This window comes from Sycon ciliatum, chromosome 1 (genome assembly GCF_964019385.1).
Source record: "Sycon ciliatum chromosome 1, ocSycCili1.1, whole genome shotgun sequence".
Classification (NCBI taxonomy): Eukaryota; Metazoa; Porifera; class Calcarea; order Leucosolenida; family Sycettidae; genus Sycon; species Sycon ciliatum.
In genome coordinates, this window is record NC_088643.1 from 85,996,570 (window position 1) to 86,021,203 (window position 24,634).

The 24,634-nt window shown below is 46.4% G+C and overlaps 5 protein-coding genes across 5 annotated transcripts in view; 4 read left to right on the forward strand and 1 right to left on the reverse strand.

Moving 5' to 3' along the window:
* Positions 1–250: 250 nt before the first annotated feature.
* On the forward strand, positions 251–10,583 carry LOC135806064 (membrane-bound transcription factor site-2 protease-like). The gene is made up of 10 exons (XM_065320211.1): positions 251–592; positions 2,530–2,790; positions 3,495–3,598; positions 4,476–4,722; positions 4,942–5,101; positions 5,231–5,340; positions 6,852–6,951; positions 7,478–7,609; positions 7,951–8,032; positions 9,052–10,583. Exons 1-10 carry the CDS (start codon positions 521–523, stop codon positions 9,269–9,271), a joined length of 1,488 nt encoding a protein of 495 aa, XP_065176283.1. The 5' UTR covers positions 251–520; the 3' UTR covers positions 9,272–10,583.
* A 702-nt stretch (positions 10,584–11,285) lies between these two features.
* LOC135806063 (uncharacterized) lies at positions 11,286–19,654 on the forward strand. The gene is made up of 6 exons (XM_065320210.1): positions 11,286–11,596; positions 12,721–15,616; positions 16,648–16,872; positions 17,241–17,402; positions 18,213–18,508; positions 18,985–19,654. Exons 2-6 carry the CDS (start codon positions 12,722–12,724, stop codon positions 19,289–19,291), a joined length of 3,885 nt encoding a protein of 1,294 aa, XP_065176282.1. The 5' UTR covers positions 11,286–11,596; position 12,721; the 3' UTR covers positions 19,292–19,654.
* Positions 19,342–20,979, reverse strand: LOC135806065 (dnaJ homolog subfamily B member 1-like). The gene has a single exon (XM_065320212.1). The coding sequence runs from the start codon at positions 20,775–20,777 to the stop codon at positions 19,686–19,688; it is 1,092 nt and encodes a 363-aa protein (XP_065176284.1). The 5' UTR covers positions 20,778–20,979; the 3' UTR covers positions 19,342–19,685.
* Positions 20,980–21,607: 628 nt separating this feature from the next.
* LOC135806068 (ras-related protein Rab-5B-like) lies at positions 21,608–23,288 on the forward strand. The gene has a single exon (XM_065320214.1). The coding sequence runs from the start codon at positions 21,909–21,911 to the stop codon at positions 22,557–22,559; it is 651 nt and encodes a 216-aa protein (XP_065176286.1). The 5' UTR covers positions 21,608–21,908; the 3' UTR covers positions 22,560–23,288.
* Positions 23,289–24,542: 1,254 nt separating this feature from the next.
* The window catches only part of LOC135806070 (INO80 complex subunit B-like), a 12,581-nt gene continuing 12,489 nt past the window's right edge, over positions 24,543–24,634 (forward strand). The window contains exon 1 of the mRNA XM_065320216.1: positions 24,543–24,634. This exon is cut by the window's right edge and continues 141 nt beyond it. The gene's annotated coding sequence lies outside the window, so the exon portion shown is untranslated.

A 24,634-nucleotide genomic window follows, 5' to 3' on the forward strand; every position in this document is an offset into this window, starting at 1 on the left:
CTAGAATCGATCGAGTACGCGACTACACACACGTACAGTACACGCGAGTGTCGAGTGCATGCGCAATTGCGCATGCATGCATGCAGCGAGTGCGCATGAGCTCATGATCTGAGTCATGACATGCACATGAGTGAGATCATGATCATTCCGAGGGTAATGACGTAACAATCGTCCAAACACTGAAGGCAGGCACGCGGGAATTCCCCTTTTGGCCTGATTAATTCAAACCTCAACAAAATGTTAGTATGTAATTGTACTTCAAAAACAAGAATTACTTGAAGAAGGTCGAAGAAGGAGATCAACAACAACACACCAACTACCCAGTCCTACGATTTCAATCATTTGAGATCTAGCTTGTTGAGTCGCCTCCACCCTGTAATAATGAGATCCAGCTTGTGCGTTTAATTGTCACGCGTTCGTGACCTTAGTCTCTGTTGCAAGGTAGCTTGGTGAGTTTGTGTCACTCTTCTGGTGCTTGATAAGTCACGGTCAGCGATGATGAGAAGTTCTTCTGGAGAACATGGCATTGCAAGCGGCGTGGTACATAGCTCTGGTGTGGCTGATTTTGAGCTCGATTCATGCATTTCTCTCAGTGAGTATAATATTATGTATCGTATACAAGTAGTACCATAGTCCTATCCAGGTTATATGAACGCTCTTGGGCCTCACGTTTTGAAGGTGTGTTCTGGTAGTCCGAATCACGTTGCATCCACATAATTCTATTATTTGAGTGAAACCGTAATGATGCAGAAACCCAGTCACTCAGAAGGATTAGAACATCAGGGAGACTCCATATTGACGTAACATGAAATGTGCAGTGAAGTGTCAATCAGTAGGCACGAAGCACCAGCTTCAATATTAGACTCGGCCAACTTACGCGCAGTGTGATGTACAAAATGCAGTGCATGTTTTCTGCAGTGTACTTGGGAGGGAGGCAGTGGTTAAGGTCGTCCGAGAATCTCGTGATTGCCATTGTATTGTTGTGACTGGTATGGACATGTACATTGTTGTTAGGAAATGGCAGATCAAAATGGAGGTTGACATCTCATTACTGCTCTTGATGCTCACACGACCGTTACTTAGCCTATGGATCCGTAACACAGTTAAATTTTGGTATAGCGTACTTCAAAGGGCCATAGATGTCTGTACTCTATAGACCTTATTCGATAAACGTCACAATCACGTGAACCGGGGTCCCGGGAACCAGGGATTGGCAAGAGACCTGCACTCAGTGCACAGTGGACTCGGCGTGGGAACATAGGAGTAGGAAGAATACTGGTATTTTACTACTCCCTTGTACGAACTGGGCCTTTCTTGCCACTCGTTTCACGTACGCGTGCCCCAGCTTACGACAAATCCCTGGAGGCGAGTCCAAAGATCACGTTATCGAATAAGGTCTATAGCTGAGGTGCTGTATATCCAAGGTCAAGTAATCCTGGTATACATGTCTCAAATGGATGTAGTATTCCTAGACAGCTGCGAAACGGTATTTCTATGGTATGAGCCTGGATTGATATGTTGATGCTGCGTGAATCCGGCAAATAGTCCGGGACACCCTCGCTTTCAATGATGCTACAGTCCATTTCAAAAATATAGACGCATGGTATGGTATTTTTGAAATATTTCAAATTTAGGTGGAGCTTTTCGAGAACTTTTTTTCGGAATATTGCTCAGGTCCTTCCTGCAATTAATCTCATATAGATTTTTAAGCGATCGGATAGCAAACACCCAATTTTCAAATTTTTATGCAAAAAGTGATCACAGATTTTATGCGGTATAGATGCTGGCCTAACGGTTTTTTTGAAATCACGTGTCTATATTTTTTAAACGCACTGTAAATATAGACCATGCCTCAATCCAGGCGAGACTTTGTGCCTGAGTGTAGCGACCGTGGAAATCAATAGCGATACGTCTGCCGAGCTTCCTTCTACTTGAAAACGTTTACCTGTAGTTGGCAGTTCCACACTGCTACTGTGCAGCTTGGCACGACTGTGGCCAGATCCACATGCTCAGCATTTCTCATTCTTTTTTTCACATTCTGCTGACCTGTGTGCCATGCACGATGGCAGTCTCCTGAAACATCCAGCTTCCATACCTTCCACATGTGTGGCCGCCTCCGGCTCCAGTTCTTCTGTTACAGTATACCTGGGACAGAGTGGCCGGAACCCGCTGAGGGCGTTGCCTCCTGGATATCTGGCAGTTGGGCTAGTGACAGCTCCATCACCAACCAACACGAATGAGTGATGAATAATGATAATTATAGGAACAGTGAGGAACATTCTAGGTGTTATACAACTCATGTCAGAAAGATGTTGTACTGAAGAATGAAATGCACTGAAAGGACTATTATGTAGAGAACCAAAGCGACAAGAAGATGATGTGATGGAAAGCGGAACACTATAACTGTGTTAACATGTAGAGCATACTGTTGAATGCAAAGGGTATGTTTTAAATCCACTTTTGTGTGCACTTTTAGTCTTGTGTTCAATTGCATGTTTTTATTGTCTCCTTCGGCTGCTCTCTGCTCAGACATTCCATGTCACCTCATTAGTGTATACTAGCTTCCTGAATCGCAATGGCCTCTCAGTTAGTCCTGGTCATTTCAGAATTTACTGGAGTGGCTGTGGTACTTGGGTACATCGCCTAGCCACGATTCCCGGTCTCCGCACCTGGTTTAATGCTGGTAGCGTTGTCAGCGCCATACTTCTGATCGCTTCCTTACCTGTTCTGGCTGTTTTGCTCCTGCAAACCTTCCAACAGCCACCTGAGCAAGCAATCCTAAAACCAGTTGTAAGTTTGCTCGTGTTTGAAATTCTGGCATGTTGGTGGGTTCGTATACTGCAGACAAATAAAACAAATGCTGGTACATGTTGAAGCCTGTGCGTAGTCTGTACGTAGTCTGTGTGCAGTCTGTGTGTAGTCGGTGTGCGGTCTGTGTACAGTCTGTGTGTAGTCTGTGTGTAGTCTGTGTGTACTAGTAGTCGGTGTGCAGTCTGTGTATACTACAGTAGCCTGCATACCGGTAGTAGGCATGTACTGATGTAGGTGCTGTGTCCGTGTCAGCAACTTACGTGCCAGGGGGAGTTGGCCACTGCCCACCAGCTGAGATGCTGCTTGTCCTCGGGACCTGAAAAATGGTTTGTCTTATTCGAGGGTTCATCTTAGCCTGCATTCATGTTATCTGAGCTGTACTCTGTGTGCTCTTCTATCTATAAATGAACTCATCGCTAGATGTACTGAATTCGTTAGGGTACCCCGTAAGACAACTGTAGTCGGTGGGGTCCCCCAGCAAGATTCAATAACAACAACAAGAACAACAACAACAGCAGCAACAACAACAACAACAACAACAACAACAACAACAACAACAACAACAACAACAACAACAACAACAACAACAACAACAACAACGTGAGAATAAAAGATTTCAACAACAACAACAATAACGACAAGCACGAACAAAATATCCCATATACTTTTGTTTGCGTTTCCAGATTCCCGGGGTCAATGTGCCATGGAGCCAGATGGTATACGTCGCCTTGACGATTTTTGTGTGTGCTGTGCTACATGAACTTGGTCATGCCGTCGCAGCTGTGAAGTAAGATTATTTATGTACATTGTTCTTACTAAGCCATTGGGCAGAAACTGCATTGAAAGAGCTGGAAATGTCAAGACGCATGACTATTTATGATTGGACTTACATCAGTGATGTTCCTTTTGTACATTGCGGGGTGGTTGTCCGTGAAATCAATATATTTGTCACCAAAGAGACGCGGTCATGCAGACCAGGTGGTTGCTCAAACAGGTTATTAGACACCCTTAGCAAAAAACGTTATGTTGTAACAGTATTACCGTAAGGGGAAAAATACTGAGATTTGGGTTTGACCTTTAGCAAGATGAACGCTAATTTTAGTACGCTGTTGCCATGAGTATAGCTTTTATTTCGCATGGTACAACAATTTATGGCGCCATATACCCGATACAAGGTGAAATGGGTACGTACTATGCAATATTCGGCCAAAAAACATACCGTTTGTCACAACGATCAATCAGCCTCCATAACGTTTATACGCTGCAGCTTCAACGCTATTTGGGTGATCAAGGGACGAGTACCGCAACAAATAGCGTTACCGTTGTTTGCTAAGGGTGTCTATTCTTTGGCACTTCACACGCTGAACGTGCAAGGTTCAATCTGGTTTCAGAGACCACCTGTGTTCAAGGACCGCAATATAATCCAGTCCACTGGTGGTTTGCTGAAGCCAGATTTTATCTCTATGACCTTTTGTCATTATCCTTGGTAGTTGAGTTGGGTATGTAGTATGTACAGAAAGATCAAGTTCCATCCTGTTCACCGTTCTACAATGCATGTATTTTCCTCCAGACTGTGCTTACAGTGACATGTTGTGCCTGTACAGACTGCAATGTTGGACACACTCCTCTATTTCTCATTTATTCAACTGCCTTCCTGTTGTCAGAGAGCAAGTGCGCGTTGATGGCTACGGCGTGTTCGTGTTTCTCATCTATCCCGGCGCGTTTGTTGATCTTCATGAAGAGCACATGGCCGTCATATCCACTCTTAGGCGACTGAGGATCTATTCAGCCGGTGTCTGGCATAACTTTGTGCTGGCTGCACTTGGTGGTGCGTTAGTGGTGTGCATGCCAACGCTAATGTCCCCGCTCTTTGCAACTGGACAAGGTGCTGTAGTCGTCAATGTCAAGCAGGTAAAATCTTCAGTCTGATCACCTCTCTCATTATCACCGTAGAGTAAGAGTGCATTCACGAGAGAGAAGGATGGGGGAGGGGGAGTGTTGGATTCATTTACCATACAATGGCGCATGTAGAACTTCCTATGTTCTATTTAGAATGTTTAGAGTATTTGAGAAGAAGCAGTGAAGATCAGGAATGCTGCATTGGTTTCTCTGCTCTGGTCTGTTCCTCAGGAATCCGCACTGTATGGGGCGCTGCCTGTTGGCACACAAATCACTCAGATCAGTGGCTGCCCAATTGAATCGGTCCCTCACTTTGCCAGCTGCATCCGGCGCATCTATTCTATGGACATTGGTTATTGCCTGCGCTTGGACCATGTCCAAAAGCAGCAACGTAAGCATTGTGGCTGGTTTGTACATCCTACTGTAGTTGAAAGCTAGTAAAATTCTGCATCGGAGTCTTCAACATCTCTCTTATTAAAGAAAATTGACTTTGTAAGCGTGTTTGGATTTCTGTTAACAGGGCTGCAGAACCACCCGATTGGGAGCGAGTCCACGCAAGCACCACACGATTGCTGTGGACCTAGTCAGTCTGATGTGTGCTTTGCCTATGAGAGCAGTCAAATGCACCAGGTACTGTCAAAGTGTGTATGTGTGTGTGTTTGTGTGTGTGTGTGTGTGTGTGTGTGTGTGCACGTGTTTGTTTGTGTGCACGTGTGTGTGTACAGTCAGTATCGCCTATAGCGTTGATGTTTGATTTTGAGCATGTTATCACTATAAGCAATATATTACTATGACCGATGCTGCATGCAGTGTATGCGAGTGGGGTGTCAAACGACTCAGCCCACTGTGCACATACATGTATGCACTGCATAGCTGGCTACAGCTCCTGACACACAACATCAGCATTTCGTCACGATGGAGGCAAATTTGGCAACTTGTACAAGCAGATCTCACCAAACAACACTGGACAAGTAAAGTTAGTTCTTCACGAAGAAGTAACACCCTGTTCTCCTCTGGTACCACTTGATTTTACATCAGTCACTATAACCGATGCAAAAATAATGTAATAAAGGTCTTTTGAAATATGAATTTGATCACTATAGGCGATAATAATTAGTACTACTTGTATAGAAGATTATTACTATACGCGATAACTGTGTATACTTAGTTATGGCAAATGAAAGTGAACTTGAGAAATTGATCACTATAGCCAGTATATTACTATAGCCGCCAACCTTATAGGCAATACTGGCTGAATGTGTAAGGTATGTGTGTGTGTGTGTTTGTGTGTGGGGGGATGTGCGGATGTGAGTGTATGTGTGTTGTGGCTGCTGCCTTCACTGTGAGGCACTTATCCATGGCGTGCACCAATGATTATGTTGTAGAGTTACTCAAGCTCCGAACACTCTTGTAGAGATATCATACTATGATTGTGTAACTATGTGTATCTGGTTACTGAGAGACATTCCAGGTGATGTTGGTTACTATGTACTGGTTTCACCACTGCTATATTATGTGAATGATTGTTTCTCATTCTGCACATCACACACTCATTACAGTCTTTGACTTTTGCATTTCCCAAATCACGGTGGTCTTCACATTCTTATCAGGGTGTTGCGGCAGTGAAAGAAATGAGAATGTTTATTGTGGGACGTGTATTGGATTACTACAACTGTTCCAACAATACATTCTTCTACTTGATGCATGATCTCTCCTCTTTTCACTTTAGCATTTTTCCCCTGCCGCAAATTGAGTAAAACCTGGGCTTAGAATATGGTTTGGAAATGAAATTATTGAACACAGAATGATGCACTCAGTGTTCTGAGAGTGCTCGTGGATGCCGTGCAGGCGGAGCCTAGTACACAATACAACACAGTGGAGCAAGGCAGAGCGTAGTACGCAGTACAGCAGTGAAGCAAGGCTAGTGTGTTGCAGCTGAGCATGAAACTCAGCTTGCTCCACTGTTGTACCGTATGACATGGGTTGTGCAGTGAAATTGTTTGAAACGCTATACTTCCTTCTCCGAAACTGATATTCAACTCAATCTGTCTCCTGATATAGCTTCTCATTGTGCCCATTTTTGGTGCTGTGAAGTGCAGGCGAATAACTTAGGAGTTGTCTTTTGCTTGTCCTGTTTACAGGGGTCGGTGTGCCTGAATGCACGGAACGTTACAGCTAACAGGATTTGTCGCTCTGCTCGGCACTGTATTTCCCACAATGATGACATCAACCAACTTCCAAGTAAGAGAAGAGGGGGTGGAGAGTACATGCCATACACAACACTCATATTGTGGGAAGAAGGGATATCTGGCATTATAGTAGGTATCTCAGAGATTCCCTGCTTTCAATCTGTTGTTCTGAATTCTAATAATGGTAGATAGACAGTGCACTGTAGTGTACGTCCTCTGTAAACACATACATCATGACTTTTTCAATATTTTTGAGATTTGATCGGACTCTGTGGAGAGGAAGAGGTTAAACACAATTCTGTGGCGAGGAGCTCGAGAAATTAATCATTCAAGTGGGGGGCAACATGAGGCTCACGGAATTCTCGTACCAGAAACTCTTGGAAGTGCTGGGTAATTCTTTTTCTGAAAAGAATACTGGAATCAAAAGTGCCTGCAAGCTCAAGTTGTGCATGGGGTTTGGTTTGGATGTCAAGAGTCACGCTGCTTGTTTCTCACTGCTCACATCATCTTTGGATAGATCGAGTGCCATTTTTGAAGTCGGTTGTACGTTTCCTTTGCTTTCTGTGTGTGTGCTGAAGTGGTGTTAGGTAGTCTGCCATTTGTGTGTGCCAAGCCTCAGCTGGACCCCACCAGCCGCCTTCTCCGAATCCAGCACTCCTTGGGAGAGGATGTCATGTTTGAGGGAAATCCTTATTTAGTATTTTATCAAGGTATGTGCAGTATACTAGTATTGTGTCTTTTCTAGGCGTACAGAGGATTGGTAATCCATTTCCCTTTCAGCAGACAGTTGTATCAATCTCAATCAGACAGTTCACGCTCTAAGTTATGGGCAAATGACCCTGTTCACTAAGACCATTGGGAATCAGTATCAGAGTTTAGGTACTGATTTCCAGCTGGCTTAGTGAACCGTGCCATAATGTGGTGATGTTCATAATGTGTTTAATGTCGTGTCTGCTATGCGTGACTGCTATGCGTGTGTATGGATGCATGTTCACATGTACTTCAAGTACTTGTGTGTATGTGTGCATTCCTGTACATTGTTACCGTGCAGTGCATGCTACCAACTACAGCCCGCGCTGGCGGTGGGCCTCCTCTTTACGCTACCTGCCTGTGTTCCTGGAGTTCTGCGGTGTGTATCCTCAACAGTCACAGCATGTACATGACACTGGCTGCATGGGAATGGGCTATACTGCCCTGCTAGCTGGAATCGCCCCATTGCTTTCATCCTGTAGTAGAGTGTGACTATGATGTAGAGTGTGACTATGATGATTTCATCCTGTAGTAGAGTGTGACTATGATGTAGAGTGTGACTATGATGATTGTTATACAACCATAGTATGCACAGTTGAGTGCAGTAATGTACTTCGAAGTACCTGGAAGAAAAATTGGTGAGGCTCCTAGATTTACACTATACAGGGCTCTAGCTAAATGATTGTGTGAGGGTACAGCACCCTCCTGTGGAGATTGGGCCTACTTACTAATATGCCGGCATGCTGTACAGTGAAATTCCTGTACTTACCTTCATGGGGCAGTGCCAATCTTTACTTTTTAGCTGAAGGTGCCGGAGTACTGTACATCTCAGGACCTTGACGGTCGTATGTAGGGTACTCGAAATAGTAGCTACATCCCAGAATACAGCAGGCTAGTATATCTTCTCTTCAGTATTAGTAGTCCCTTTCTCTCTTGCAGGTTTTCCTAGTTGGAACCCTAACCCTACTGCTGTCCTGTCTGGTGTCCGTAGAGTCTTCACGCTGTACTTCGGGACAATTTTGGGCACCTTCTTTTCAAGCGTAACACCCACTTTTAGTCCTCACAGAAAAAGTGAAGTACACCATCGTGATCGGGAACCAAAAACAAGATAAGACGAAGAAAATTCTCGGTGACTGTTCCCCTTTTTAACGGATGACTTGATTGTGATTTTATGCTGTGTGTTGGAGCAACACACAGTGAAGTCAAGTGCAGCACACTGCACGACTCAGACACCATCCCATTGCTGTAGCATTGCGGATAAGGGGACCTGGAGTGTACAATCGTGTCGTGGAGCAGCACCGCTCTGCTGGCAAGCTGTTGTCAAATTGTATACACGTGCGACTCGTATATTACTGTAGGTAAGGTATTGCGTTGCTTCCTTGACTGTATTTGTCCACTCTAGGTACTTGATGTCCATTTCTTCAGCTCTCTGTTTTCTGAACGTGGTACCTGTCTATTATCTTGACGGTCACTGGGTGTTGATCACCCTAATCGAACACTTCCTGCCAGCTTATGTTCCCAGCCAGCGCGCTCGGAACAAATTTGCGCACGCTGTGCTGACAATCGGCACTATACTGCTCTCAGCCAATGTCCTTGTGGCATTGGTTGGTGTTCTAAGATAACACCTACTGTCTTGTTGAGGCTCTGCTCGGTTGGGACTCTCGTTGCAAACATGTCGTTGCAGGTCAACGGTGCCGCAGCCTCGCAGTGTCTCGATCTTCATTATCATGAGACAGGAACAATGAATGGAGCTTTATCTCTTGAGAATGTTGGAATATACGGTCCTACTTGATACACTTTAGTGCAAATCATACGATCATGTCATGTTAGATTCTATCTTTCAATCTGTCGCCAGCAAATCCCTTGGTTTTTGGCTGAATTATTTTGATGACCAACCTACACGAATTAGTGAAATGAGTTTCATGAGATGCTTTCCATACACTCCAGGAATTTCTAGCTTCCGGGTGTAGCTTCTGTCGTGGTTCTGTTTACAACACTAGATGTGCTAACCTGTGGCAGTACTGTTGCAAAATTCCGTTCGAGAATTATTTGCGCTCGTTGTATTTGGTTCTTGTCCTGTAGAGTCCAATGTCTGATGTCATAATGGTCTAAGTGTACGTGCGAGTGTGGTGTGATGTGTGACGCGTATGGTATGTGGTGCATAACTTACAAGAGTACGCGTTGTCAGGCCAGGGTGTGAGAATCTGCTTCCGTCTATGCGAGAGTGACTGTCAAGTGAATGTCGTGCATGCGCAGTGCTAGTTTGGACTGGGAGTGAGAGTGATGTGTGATTCGTCCGTGGCCCGGTCTGGTTGTCTTGTTGGTCTTGGTCATGTGTTCTGTACTTTGAAGTACATATTGGTCGTCCCGATTTGTCTCCGCTTTATTACTGCTTGTTCTTTGTTGTTTCTTGGTGTCTTTTCCCGTTGTCTTTTTGTTGAGTCTTGTTTCGTCTTTCTCCTCCTGCGCCCTTGCCGTTTATTGTTGAGAAGTGAATATTGAAACTAACAGAACGGTGTGTTGTCTTTTGGCGGGGGCCAGGGGGAGAAGGCATTTCCATTTCAGTACTCCTCAATCGATCACAGACACCTGTTCATGGTGTCTTTGTACTTGTTCAGCATACTAGCACATGACTTCTATACTCAGTCTCCCTGCCCATTCTATCATCATCGTCTGCTGCATCCATTACAACTCTCTGAGTAATGCAGAACACTCAAATCCTATTACCGGTATATTATAGGATTGCCACAAACACTGACATATCCTCAAATGTCTCGATGGGTCAAGGGAAAAATACTGCGACTCTTACAAATTCTGAAGTGAGCGAACTGATGCTGCATATGCTGCTGCAAGCGCTGCCCATCTACCTTACAGTGAAATTTAGCCTTTTTTCTTTCTTTTTTAGGCACACCATTTGAAGTTTTGAACCGTTGATTATTGACGAAAACCCAGTTTTGCACGAATTGGGTGGGTCAACTTTTTCCCAGAAATAAGGTCCGGCCATGGTCGGACCGGGTGTTAGACCGTGTGATTGGTGAAGGCAGCAAACACTGTCTCACCTGTGACTGGCAGTAGTCTTGGCTCCTTGTACTGCTGGAGACGGGTGTGACAGTGGAGGGTCTTCAGACGGTATTCGGCATTGGTAGGTGCGGCCATGAAGAGGTGTTTGTGTGTGGGGGGGGGGGGGGATTTTTTGGAAAATTGGCCCCAGGTAGCTTATAATTATAGCAACAATGATGACTAATTGCACTGTAAGCATTTCCTAAATGTCGACATGAAGGAAATGTTTACAGGCTCAATGCAATTTTTAATTAAATAGCTCATACACTGTGACAGTGCAGTGAAACCTGTCAAGGCGACCACTCGGATAAGTCGACCACCTGTGCTAGAAGACCACCGCAACCAGGACCAAGGCCGCAAGGGATGCTATTTCCAGTCAAATGACCCTGGATAAGGCGCCCCCCTGGTGCAGCTGATATGATGTGGTGTGTAGATCTGTCAAGACCTTTTCTGCTGTCCTGGATCCTCCCCACAAGTACAAGTACAGTGATCAGGGCAGATGCACCGTGATTTTGACTCTATGACTTCTGGCTGTTCTTTATCGCGCAGCCCAAAATTATACTATTAGTGTTGACAGACAGCCGACCAGAGCTGCCGCATGTGTACTGATAACGGTCGTCAGGTTTGACAAGTTGGCAAGCTGCACACACCAACAACATGCCATAGCTTTGGCGAAGGTAGGGCAAGTAATTAGTTACCCGTCGTAGATGGCGGCACCGGGCAGGTACGACTGCCTGTGCTAGTGTTGGCGGACAAGGTAGATTGCTTTCGCTAGGAAGAAAAAGAAAAAGGCAAGGACTTTCTCCTTCTTCTGCATGGAGCTAGTTTGGACGTATTCGCGTGAATGTCTCGCGTACCGGAATGCGATGAAATATTCCCTAGTCAAGGTAAGAATATACTTAGCACCATGCTGGGAGGGGTTATCCTGAGAACTGAGAGATTCATTTTCTTGCCTGGCTTACCCCCACCAACTAATCAAAGGCTGGGCGCTGACCGCGCGCTGTTGGCAACGGGCGCTTGAAGTGGAGGCCAATGCAATCCTTGGCTAATATTTATTGGGCTAGAGGTTGGTAGAAACTGTTGTGAGCTTTGTAAGGCGATCTTGAGGGCTTTTATGCTCGGTCACATCGGAGCGGCGAAGGCAAAGTCACCAGGCAGTCTCGTGATAGCCACATGCCCGCTAGGAGAGCTAAAACCTAGATTCTTGTGAATTGATGTGATGCGCCTGCGACGTGACCGTTTCTGCTATTTTCGCTATGCTTGTATGAATAGAGACACTTCTGGCTCTATGATCCCACCAAGAAGTTACAACCACTGCCACTGGTTGCTGTAGATAAACGATTGGGGCTTGGCGATAATTGTCTAACTTTAGTACTGTAGTACTAGTATTTAATTTTGATAAGAGGAGAGAAGAAAATCAGCCATTTATTTTGATTAGAACCACATCCATTATTCAAATCCCTGCCAGCTATTTGTCCCTTTGGCTCTGGTTTCATGGTATGGCTGCTGCTTGCACTCTTTTCATATCAATTATTTATGTTTCAGCGAGGTCCCTTGCTGTCTGAGTTTGTTTTATGTCTTGGCTTGTAAGGCGCCGCTAGTATCGCAGTAAATGCCGTGATATTAAAATTAAACTTGACTTTAGAACACTACCTAGGAGACAAGTTTGCTGGGTATTTGAAAAAGATACTTGGGTCCTAAGGTTCGAACAGCTAGGAACCTTGGAAGGTTCGATGAGCTGTAGGTGGCAATCACGAGTCAGTCAAAATCTTAGCCTCGGTCAGCAGAAGGCACAAGCTCCGAAGTTAAGAGCTGGCAACTTCAAAGAAATAAATATTGTGCAGGCCTACAGTAGAATGGTGTCCGTTCTGGCTGAAGAAGCTGGGGTCTTCGTCAAACATAACTGGTGGATTCTAGATTCTTGTCCTTTTGTCCGTGTGTGCGTGCGCGTGTGTGTGTGTGTGTGTGTGTGTGTGTGTGTGTACGTATGTGTGTACGTGTGTGTGTCTAGGATGCTACTCATCCGTTGCGCTAACCATGACGGTAGGGCGGCGGCATGGAGGATGCGATACATGGTCGGCACCACACTGTTGCTGTGTGCAGTGCTGAGCACGGGCAGTGATGGCGGTACGTCCCACTGCGAACATCCCTATGCCGGTCTGTACAGCCCAGCCAGGGTCGGTGATTTTGATAACAAGTACCCACCGCTGGTGTCCATGGCTACGATGATGAAGAATGCATGGGTGACTGGGTATAATCCGGTCGCGTTGAGGCCGGTGGGCCGAGCCAATCACGCTGCAGCTACCATTCTGCTCCAGATTGATAATGTGACTCTCGAAGAGACAATGATGGTGTTTGGTGGTGTGTCCGACAAGGATGACTTTGCATCGGAAACTTGGCTCTATCAGCCAAAGCGCAATGCTTGGCTAATGCCACAGGTCGAGCAACTGACGCCGCGATTCGGGCACACAATGGTGACTGGTCCATCTGGTGAGTACGTACTTCTGCTTGGCGGCTGTGCTGTCACGCCACAGGAGGAAACTCTCGGCCAGTATGTCTTCTACAACATGACCTGGAAGAACGTGAACATCACGACCTTCCCAAGCCGGTTTCTGCACAGCACCACAATCCTACCTCATTATCACAGTACAACCGTGCAGCACAGTTCTGAACGCCATGTGATTGGGCCCGCCACCACTGAGCGCCGCATCTACGTATTCGGTGGCTCACTCTGTGAGGAAAAGGAGGGCTTTGAAGTGGACGAGCTCTGGGAGCTGCACTTTGATGCGGACGAGTTCCCCGGTGTCCGTGGTGCGGAGGATTTGCTGCATTGGAACTTGGTCAACGTGTCTGGAAGTAGACCGTCGCCTAGAGCAGGTCATGTCGGTGTGTCAACACCCTATGACACTATGCTGATATTCAGCGGCTTCTACAACTCAACAGTTCTCACCGACCTGTGGGAGTTATACCTCGATTCTCAGCACGACGAGTGGCTCTGGAAGCGGCTACCAAGTCTGCCGATGTCACCAAACAGCATGCGGACATGTGACTCGGTGATTGGTGCGTATGTCGATCGGGAGGATGCTATCATCGTGGCATTCTCGTGCACCAAGAACTCTACGCTCAGCTTATGGTCGTATATGTATCTAAATGCAACCTGGGAGTACTTGATGCCTGTGGGCATACAGGCGCCACAACCACTGTCGTTTCCATCCATGAGCATTGTGGATGAGCAGTTGCTGGTCTTCGGTGGTAGGACTCAGTACGGCCTGTCGTCAGAAGACGTTTGGGCCTTTGTTAAGCGAGCTGAGTTCAGCATGTGGGCCATACAGCCGCAGCCAGTAAGCTATCCACAGCCCAGGGCATTGCACTCGGCTGCATTCTGCCCCATTCTTGGCATCATGTTCGTCATCGGGGGATTTCGGATTGACCTTCAGCCACCCGGTGTCCTGCAGCCTGCCGTGCTAACAGACAACGTCATCTGGCAATGGAATGCATCGTTTGACCGCTGGACACAGCAGCCGGTACCGCTGACCTTTCAACCACGCTTGGCATCAGCATCCCAGATTATTGATGGTAACCTTGTCATATTTGGTGGCATAGATGGCGAGTCAAAGTCCCTGAGTGACACATGGCTTATGGGCACTACTAATTTGATGTGGAGTGAGAGTGGTAGCAACATCAAGCCGACCGGTCGAGGAGCGCACACTATGGTGTCCTACAAAAACAAAGCTGTTGTGTTTGGTGGACTCGACGCCACAACCGGAAAAATCCTCAATGATCTCTGGTTTTATGACGTTCCTTTGGATGCGTGGTATGCTAAACCGGTGACGCAAGCATCTCGTAGAATTCCTGGTCGGTTTGGTCACGGTGCAGCGATTGTCGATCATCACATGTACGTGTTTGGTGGTGTGGTTGATAATGATATGAATCCACAGGACCAGAGGCTGTGGCGCTACGATCTGGTGAACAACCTGTGGGAGATTGTTGGTGGTGATAGCATGGCGATGATTCTGCCCGAGCCTCGCTTCTTTGCTAGCTTCACTGCCATTGGCAAGAAGCTTGTCCTGCTGGGTGGCTGTACACAGTATGCATCTCTCACTCTGACACCAGAAACCTGGTATACACAGCTTCCGATCTTTTGCTGGGACGACCGAAGGACGCTGGAGCTGGCCTTTGTCTTTGACACCGGGAAGATCACGAACAACCAGAAGTTCAACTACAACGGCGAATGGACATATCCACTGCAGTTGCGCAAGGCACCGCCCATGTACATGCAGCACACAACGGTTGAGCTGGATGGCCGCCTGATCGTGTACGGTGGTATTAGCTACCAGTATCTCTACAATGAATCAGCCGGCGCTGGTCAGAAGTGGATTGTGTCGATTGGCTGTGACACGGGCTACTATAGCCGTACATTCTCCAGCAACTCGTGCAGCCGCTGCTCAATCGGTACCTACTCCACTGAGCCAGGACAGGGGCAGTGCCAGCGTTGTCCGAATGGTACGTACACGAGCGATACTGGCAGTACCAATCTGCTGAACTGCAGCCTGTGCAATGCCAACGAGTTCTGCCATGGTCACGGGCAGTGTGTGGTCCAGCACAATGGCAAGGAACTGAACGCTGCCTGTCAATGTAACTTTGGTTATAGCTCATCGGACCGTTGCAACGTACCTCTGTACTACATGATTGGAGGCAGTGGTGCACTCATGGTCGGAATTGTCCTCGTACTGTCCTACGTCTTGGTCAAGTATAGGCAGAAGCGAGAAGCCGAACAAGAGAAGGTGCGTCTGCTGCGCACAAGTCGCCAGGAGATAGCTGAGTTGTCCAATGCCTGGCTCATCAACCCTGAGGAAATCACACTGAAGCAGCGTATTGATAAGGAATTCCCGGGTAGCTTTGGTCAGGTGAGTGACTTCAACCGACTTATGAGCTGTTTTTTTCCCAACTGCATGTGTCCTGGTCGTCTGGTATCGGTCTGTCAATACAGGTGGAATCCTGATAATTCGAATATGGCTTAATTCGAACATACCGCTTAATTAGAAGTTTTTCCAGGACCGATTTCTGTCAATACGATTCCCACATAAATGTTTCTGATAATTCGAACCTCGAACCGGACATGTCGGATTAATTCGAAGTTCCACGGATTCCATTTACATAGAAAATGTGTGAGATTTGTGCTGATAGTTCGAAGTTAGCAAAGTGTAATTCGAAGTTCACTGTACTTCAAGTACACTGTACTGATCAGTTCAGTTTTCATGAGCAGGCTGTGCTGGTCAGTTCAGTATTGGTGAAATCTGTGTCTAAGGTCCATAGCGTAACTCTGCGTGACCAGGGGAGCATTTTGACATACATATTGTGTTGTGGGTTCATGTTTGGGTAATTAGAATGTCCGGATAATTAGAAGTTTTTTTCTGGCATTTGGAGGTTCGAATTATCAGGATTCCACCTGTACTATAATTTTATTTGCTATCCACTTGGCCTATATGACGTACTTCCCCACATATAAGGATTATAAGCGTATGGGCTTATAAGTGAAATTTTGCCACAAAAAAGATTTTTTGCTGTGTGAGCATGTTCGGGTAGAAGCCCATACGCTTGTATGTGGAATACTGGTTTGTCTGTGTCCTAAACAACAGTATTATCACAATGCTTATCAGTATATTCAGCTCCCGGGTGTTTTCACCAATAGAGTTCACATAGGCGCATGCGCATGCGGTTATAATTAGGGGAGGGGGGGGGGGGCTTATGTACAGACATGAGCACATGCGCTGGGCGGAAGTACGGTATGGGTATGAAAATAAGATGGTTGATAGTGTTGTGAATGTGCTGAAGTTGGCTTTCCTCTTTGTCTTTTTCATCTATCTGCATGTGCATTATAATTTGAGGCACATGCTGACAGTACCACTGTCTCCATGCTCTGCTGTTTTGAATTCAGGTTCACTTGGCTGAATACCGGGGATTCCAGGTTGCGGTCAAGAAGCTGGGTGTGGCCCTGGGCAATTCGGAGAGCCGATTGTTTGAACGCGAACTTGAGACGATGCGTGCCATTCGACATCCAAACATTGTCCTTTTCATTGGAGGAGGGCACATGGTGGAGAGAGACAATCGCCCAGTTCCGTTTATCGTCATGGAACACATGGCCCGTGGCACTTTGCGACAGGTTGGTGCTGTAATTGTTATTTGTGTGCGTGTGTGAAGGGGGGGGGGGGGGGGGGCAGATTACTGACATCATGAACAGATAACCTTTTGCAAATTACCACTGCAACTTACTAGTACCGTGTTTTCCGGAGTATAGGCCACACTTTGAACACTCAAAATTCACCCAAAAAAAGGGGTGCAACTTATACCCCGATGATCAAAAGAGGGGGGGGGGGGGGGGTGTTCAGATTATACTCCAGTGCTGCTTATACCCCGGAAAATATGGTAGTTGATTGTGTTTGCATTTGTCAACCCAAATCACTCTATCTTAGGTGCTTGCATCTTTTGGTCAAGAATGTGTCCCATTCGAATTCTCTGTTGCATCTACAGATTCTGGCTGATTCAACCGTCAGTGTGGATCTTGCTCAGCAGCTTCGATTTGCACTGGACATAGCCAAAGGTCTCCGCTTCCTGCACAGTCTCAGTCCACCTCGCATTCACCGAGACCTGAAGAGTACAAACCTGCTTGTCAGTGACCGTTGGGTTGTGAAGGTATGTGTACGTGTAGATCTACTCACTGCCGATGTGGCCCGGTTTTACTCAAGTTCATGCTATTGCGTGGGGCAGCTCGTGAGGCAAGGACACACTTCAAACTTGAATATAGTGCTTCTGCGAGTGACCCGGTCTTGCCATCTACTACAACTATGTTTATCCTTCACCGAAGCCGTGTACACTCAAACGCCTGTTATCCGGACGCCTCAGATACGGGCACGTCTCTCTACCGGCCACCCTCAGCTTGACGGTTCCTATGGCAAAAATGCTTCGAATTTGGGGGGTTGAACTTTTTTCCGAATGCACAAGTGCTTATTTGTCACTGCCAACCTGTGTAATCCATACATTTTTATCCATGGATTATTTTTGTAACCTGAACATGTGCAATATGCACCAAAAAAACTTCTTCAAAAATGATAATGATGCATGGTAGATGAGTTATCCTGAGATACGGGCAAATCTGAGATACGGGCAGTGCCCGGTCCCAAGGTGCCCGGATAAGAGACGTCTGAGTGTACCATAAGCCTTACGCATGGTCTGTCACACACTATAATATGATGTGTTATGATATAATCACTAACATCAAGCAAGACCTCGTTGAAATAAACCAAGTTTTGTTCTATCATGTGATGCTGTGTCTCCTCGCCACCATAGTTGGCTTTGTAGTTGCTTTGATACCAACCATGTGAATAAGAATATGCTCAATCTCCAGACTGGCAGCTAGCTGTTTCGACCTTGTGTGGTCACATCAGTGGAGCTTAGAATGTTCAGTAATAGTGTCTCTGCTGTGCATGTATGCTTCTCGTTTAGGTATCCGACTTTGGCTCTGCTGCACGATTCGATGTGGACACTTGCCACAGTAGCATACAGGGAGCAGTGGCTCGCCGCATATCCGTGGCCGGAGAGGAGAGCACGCTGAGGTCTCCTGATCACGAGTCTCGCGGTGGCGGCGGCAGCGACCTGCTCTCCGGTTCCAGCGTGGTGGATGAGAGCACGCCTCTGCTGCATTCACAAGCGCCGCTGTCGAGCCGGGTGGGAACAGTGGCCTGGAGCGCACCCGAACTCCTATCCAAACTCTCCTACGGTGCTAGTGTAGATGTCTACAGGTATGTACGGCCAGATGCTGCATATGCACTTACACATACTATGCACGGTCAGATGCTGCATATGCACTTACACATACTGTCTGATGAACGCATGCCAGTGAATGAACCGACTGATAAGTCGCACACTCTAGGCAATCTTGACTAGCAACATATTTTGTAACAATGGAACTGGCGTTGGCGGCATAGCACAAAGTGACAGTTGCAAGCGTATACTTCAAAGTACTAGCTCGTTCTAGTAGGGAGGCAAGGCAGTAGCCCGTATTGTTTATCTTCTGTGAATATGCGGCTGTACTATCAGGTTGTGTGCCCTCCTGAATACTCTACACACTGCAAGTTATGGCATTCCTTTTGCAGCAGGGAGTAGTACACTACTCCGTGCTTTGTTCCTGTGAACGCATAGCATGTGCTAATATTTTACATTCGGTAGATGGCGATATGCAGATGTTATTTTGCTGCTTGTTTTTGTCCCTGTGCAGTTTTGGAATTGTTCTGTGGGAGATCTGCACACGCTGCATTCCTTTCCAGGAGTACCCGTTCACAGTCGATGTGCGGAATGCTGTGCTGTCCGGTGTACGGCCTACAGTACCCAGCAGCTGCCTGCCCGCATACAGCATGCTGATGCAAGCATGCTGGGACAGTGAGCACATGCAGCGGCCCACGTTCTCGGAGATAGTGCCACAGCTCGACGAACAGCTCGAGATGTGCTTATCTAGTCTTGTGGATCGGCCATCCTCTGTCTCATCATCCCCTGCTAGGCCATCGTCAGTACTGACTATTCAGTAGCTTTGCCGTTTCAGCTTTGCTACAACATGATCTCTCCAGAGCGAACAACATTGATTATTGAACCCAGATTCATTGAAGATTTGATAAGTCACGGTACATAAGATTAATGGTATATCTAGCGAGACGGAAACATCAAGTAAAAATAGCTGAGAATATATTGAAGACTATGTGCAGGTCGATCATTGATGATTTCTTAAATTGACATTTGATGAGCTGATATTTTCTTGACGAAATACAATCGGGCAATTCTTTGATGAACAGCATAATTATGATGTAGAGTTCTTTGATATGTACACAAGTCGAAAGAAGTTATTTTCTTTATATCAAGTTGAGAGTTTCTAACAAAAGATGGTATGAATTTGAGTATCAAGTTGGTATATGTGGCAAAAGCATGCTATAAGACTCGTTGAAGAGCAGCCTTTTGTTCTGCTTGGAGGTGATTCGGGAACTGAACATCAAAATTCACAACAAGGTCTCCTCTGCCGCCAGTCTTGCTATTGGGCATTCCCCGGTTTGGCACACGGTGAACGTACGATGGAGACACGGGGTTTTCCAAAGTCATGCGCAGTGACCGCCCCTCTAAAGTCGGGACATTCACCGTACAGCCGAGAAGAGCTTCCTTTAGCATTAGCTTTGTCGTGTAGTGGATATCATTCCCTTCTCTCTTGAAAGACGTGTGTGATCTCTCTTGAACAACAAACACCACATCTGCGGGAACAACACCGGGGCGCTGATTACCTTCTTTCGGGAAGGTGATTTTCGTTCCTGCTTTCCAGCCCGGCTTCACGTCAACGGTCAAAATCTTGTCCTCGACACGCTCCTGTCCAGACTCATTGGTGATAGTCTTGCTGATCTTCATCTTCTTTGTACATCCTGTTGCTAGCTCTTCGAGGGTGAGTGGCAGATTGCGGGTGACAGTAGAGTCTTGAGCAGGTGGACTTCCCTGCCTTTGTCGCTGGCCATAGCCGGGCATACCACTAGCGGCAGGATGGAACGCACCACCAAGACCAGGGCCCATACCGAAACTCTGAAACTGAGATGCACCTCCATTCATTGAGCCACGGGGAGGAGAACCACTTGTATCCATATCAAAGCCATCACCGAACAAAGAGGCGAATGGGTTGTCTGTGCCGAACACACGGCTGAATGTAGCGCGTGCATCATCTCCGCCAAATGACGTGAATGTAAACGTTCTTCCACCATTGCCAAACGCCGATCCAAAGTCGGCTCCAGGTCCGCTTGGACTACCACCACCACCACCGCCAGCTTTCAGGCCTTCCTCTCCATACTTGTCGTACACTGCTCGTTTATCGGAGTCAGAAAGCACTTCGTAGGCCTCAGATATCTCTTTGAACTTATCCTCAGCACCAGGATCCTTATTCTTGTCGGGGTGAAATTTCAAAGCCATCTTCCGATAGGCCTTCTTGATATCCGACTCAGAAGCATCGCGAGACACTCCCAATATCTTGTAGTAGTCCTTCCCCATCTTGGGATAAGAGAGATTGACACTCTGGAAATTGTTCCAACTACTAACTCAGAGAAAAGAAACCAAGATCTGGCAAGAAGAGTACAACAGGAACGACTTACTAGAAATTATTGTTTCAAATAATTGGAACGCTCTCCAAACACCTTGCTTCTGACCAGATAATCCCAAACGACGCCAATTATATTTCGAGGATCCTTCCCAGAGAACACTGCAGAAATGTCTCCGGGAAAATTCCTCGAACAACTAGAACAGCAGAGAAGAAACTGCCAAGAAGAATCTCACGCCTTCAGCAGAGAACGCGAGAAGCAGAAGCACATTTCGCGAAAGACTACTTGAACTGAAGGTGTGTTTATGCACGTGTAGCTAGCACCGCGTGCGCCTGACAGCTGCTTGAGGCCCAGGCCCACGCTACAAGGCGCGCGGTGCCGAATCGTACAAAAACTTGTACTCACCATGCCATCAACTCAGCTGATCAGCTGATCGATCATCAGGTACTAGACTTGCAAGGGTAGTACAGTAGTACTACTAGTATGATCTACGGTGTTCTACGCATCCCGTGTACGGCATGCCCGAGTGTAGTACCCGTACCTCCGCGGCTAGGCCTGGCCCTTGCCTTGGCCTTGGCTTGGGCTAGCTGGCCGGGCGCTGCCTAGCCTAGCCTGCCGCCGCGCTGTCGTTGCCACGCAACATTTCAAATGTTTTAATCAGGGAGTCGTATAATACCGGTATTTTAGTACTCCCTGCATTTGAACAAAACTCAAAAGAATGTTCGGAGCGCATGCGCTGCACATGGAATGCGCGTCATCAAATGCATGCGTACCTAGAGTACCTGCAATCTGAAAAATGATCAACGACAACGGATCTTGTGCATGTGGCCGATCGAAGTATCGTACGTTACTTCGAAGCTTGCTCGCGGGAGGCAACGGCATAGTAGGAAAAACGATGCAAGTGAAGTGTAGCAGAGTCTGTGATACTTGTTGAGGTTCGCTTTTATTTTGCTCTGGGGACATCACTAGTAAAGTATTGTAATTTGTGTGCAATTATTTGCTACTAGGAGCTAATTTTTAGTTATTTGCCGTGACCTGGAAGCGCTCTGCTACCTGCTCTCAAACACATCGGTTTGACATTGTCATGGCATCGCGAAATCCTGGACAGAGGTCTGCGCCAGCAGGCGCCCAAGCTGGCAGAGTATGCCAGTTCAAGTTGGTGCTTCTGGGAGAGTCCGCCGTCGGTAAATCTAGCTTGGTGCTAAGATTCGTCAAAGGTCAATTTCATGAATATCAAGAAAGTACAATAGGAGCAGCTTTTCTTACCCAAACTGTTCAGCTGGATGATGCAACGGTGAAGTTTGAAATTTGGGACACTGCTGGACAGGAGCGGTATCATAGTCTAGCTCCAATGTACTATCGTGGAGCCCAGGCTGCCATCGTTGTGTACGATATCACCAACCTAGACTCGTTTGGTCGAGCAAAGACATGGGTGAAGGAGCTCCAAAGGCAGGCCAGTCCAAATATTGTCATTGCACTGGCTGGCAACAAGTCTGATTTGGCCAACAAACGCATGGTGGATTTGGATGAGGCACAGGCATATGCAGATGATAACAATCTCCTGTTTATGGAGACATCAGCGAAAACTGCAATGAATGTCAACGAAGTGTTCATGGCAATCGCAAAGAAGCTGCCGAAAGGTGATCCGGCAGGAAGCGGCCGGCAAGGCGGCAATCCACGAGGTGGTGGAGTCGATCTAAAAGAAAAGCCCAATGAAGGAGGTGGATGCTGCTAACACGCACATACACAACCAGACACTAGTGTTCCACTCTTCCTGTATGAAGTCGCATGTGTGGTTGGGTACAGCTACTACATGCCACGTCCCAGTGATAGCCGAAGTCACGTACGTCCTTGGTGTTTTATATCTCTTTTGCAAATTTTCTTTAAGACTGTCAAGTACTGGTTTATGTTCGTTTTGTCCTAGGAGGTATTTCTCATTTTACGTCGCCCGTCCTAGTATGTACCGCTACTGGTGTAGTTGTCTGTAGGGTCAACCCCCCTCCCCCTTACGTTAGGCAGATAGACCGTTAGTTGCATATCTTATAAATACGTACAAACAACCTGTTCTTGACAAATCATCTGAACTCACAACGACCCATGCTCTCTTGGACCACTCTATAAAGTCGTTGTCATCATGAAAGTCACGTCACGCTGTCAGCGTCTCATACAAACGCCGATCATGAAAGAGGATTTATTTTTTCGTCCACGTCCTTCGAGAGATCTCATGTAAAAATTATTCTTTCTTCTGCTGTTACTTTTTAATAAACTATTTGTCAATTTGATGACGCAGGGATGCGCTGGGTGCTTTTGTTATAATAATTATACTTTGCCCACAACTGCTTATAGATTTCACTTATTACGTTCTTGAAACATTTTAAAATTTTATTACCATTACCATCGTGTGCGCCCGGATTGGTTGTGAATATAATTGTGGAGCTTTCCATGTGAGGCTTTACTCTCTCGAGTTGTCTTTGACTTGTGGTTCTCGAGCTCTCTTGTTTCCTCTCCTGCCACTTTCTGTCTAGAAGCTTGTTTGCTTTGCCGCCGAAGAGTGTGCTGGTCGTAGTCCCAGAAATTCCCTTCTGTTGACGCGATGGGTGTTGATTTACTGCTAATTTTTAATCCATAGTTAGTATACATGCAGAATTGTAACGTTACCTTGACCCAGATGTGCCCTTCCTGATGTTCTTGGGGCTTAGGCTTTTCAGATGAAATATAAATATAATATCTGCACACTTTGAGCGCTCTGTACCTGTAAACATATTATGCACACATATTTGTTCTGGAATGGAAACCTTGAATAGTGCATGATGCGGTGTTCTTGCCCTGCCTAGACTGCAATGTGGTGTTCATCATCATCATACGCTGTATTACGAGTGTCTCACCCATGCTGTTGCCTTCATTACATGCACAGAGTTTTACTTTCTCAAAATATTGTCAAGAGTACACAGCCCCCAGAGGTTATGTACAATGTACATGTACTCTTGATATTGTGCTACTCCCAGATTGCATGTACCAATAGTCCAATATGACTAAAATAATAGTAAAAAATGTTGATTGAACACATGGCATGCACAGTTGCTTCGATCAATGCCTGTTACATTTTTCTGGTGCCTCAGGCCCTCAGCTCTGGCTTTGCATGGACACTGTTTTGACATACATGTACAAGTAAATTACAACTCAAGGGATCTGACTGTAATCAATGGTCGTGCGTCTACAAAATAATTCTAAAAATTTCACTCCATGGATCCAGGCGATGCGTGATCAGTACAGCACTAGTGATGGCTGGTTACAGGTACAGGTACACACCACCTGCAGTCTGTAGATCTACTCCCTGGGCCCTGGCTCGACATTTCTTCAGTGTCACAGTGATTTGTAATGATTACATGCAGTCATAATCACGGTATGTCTAGTTATGAAAGACTACACTACGACTCGTACATATACAATCACGTCATGTAATTGTTGTATGACTATGTCCATGATGTCTATGATGACCACTTTTTTGTGATGGGAGAATCGGAGGCGCTTCTTATCCCAGCCTAGCGCCTACTTTTTTTGTAGCCAAGCGGCGCTAGGCGTAGATCTACGGCCGTTGACCGGCCTACGACACTCGCGCCGCGGGATATCCCCCGGCCCGATAGCTAGCTGGATTTTTGATTTTGGCGAATGGTTTTGTGCAGGGAGTCGTAAATACCCGGTATTTTACGACTCCCTGGTTTGGTGCATTTCGAATTCCACAGAGCCAGAGCGAAAATAGAGTAGAGGCAAAAGTCGAAGTAATTTTGTAAATTGTAGTTCTTTCATCAA

Bases quoted from the DNA above. Each gene is read 5' to 3' on its own strand.
- LOC135806064 (XM_065320211.1), top strand. From the start codon at position 521: ATGGCATTGCAAGCGGCGTGGTACATAGCTCTGGTGTGGCTGATTTTG. The intron at 593-2,529 runs GTGAGTATAATA...CTCTCTGCTCAG, and splicing joins CGATTCATGCATTTCTCTCA to ACATTCCATGTCACCTCATT. The intron at 7,610-7,950 runs GTATGTGCAGTA...GTTACCGTGCAG, and splicing joins TTATTTAGTATTTTATCAAG to TGCATGCTACCAACTACAGC.
- LOC135806068 (XM_065320214.1), top strand. From the start codon at position 21,909: ATGGCATCGCGAAATCCTGGACAGAGGTCTGCGCCAGCAGGCGCCCAA.
- LOC135806063 (XM_065320210.1), top strand. From the start codon at position 12,722: ATGCTACTCATCCGTTGCGCTAACCATGACGGTAGGGCGGCGGCATGG. The intron at 16,873-17,240 runs GTTGGTGCTGTA...TTGCATCTACAG, and splicing joins CCCGTGGCACTTTGCGACAG to ATTCTGGCTGATTCAACCGT. The intron at 18,509-18,984 runs GTATGTACGGCC...GTCCCTGTGCAG, and splicing joins GCTAGTGTAGATGTCTACAG to TTTTGGAATTGTTCTGTGGG.
- LOC135806065 (XM_065320212.1), bottom strand. From the start codon at position 20,777: ATGGGGAAGGACTACTACAAGATATTGGGAGTGTCTCGCGATGCTTCT.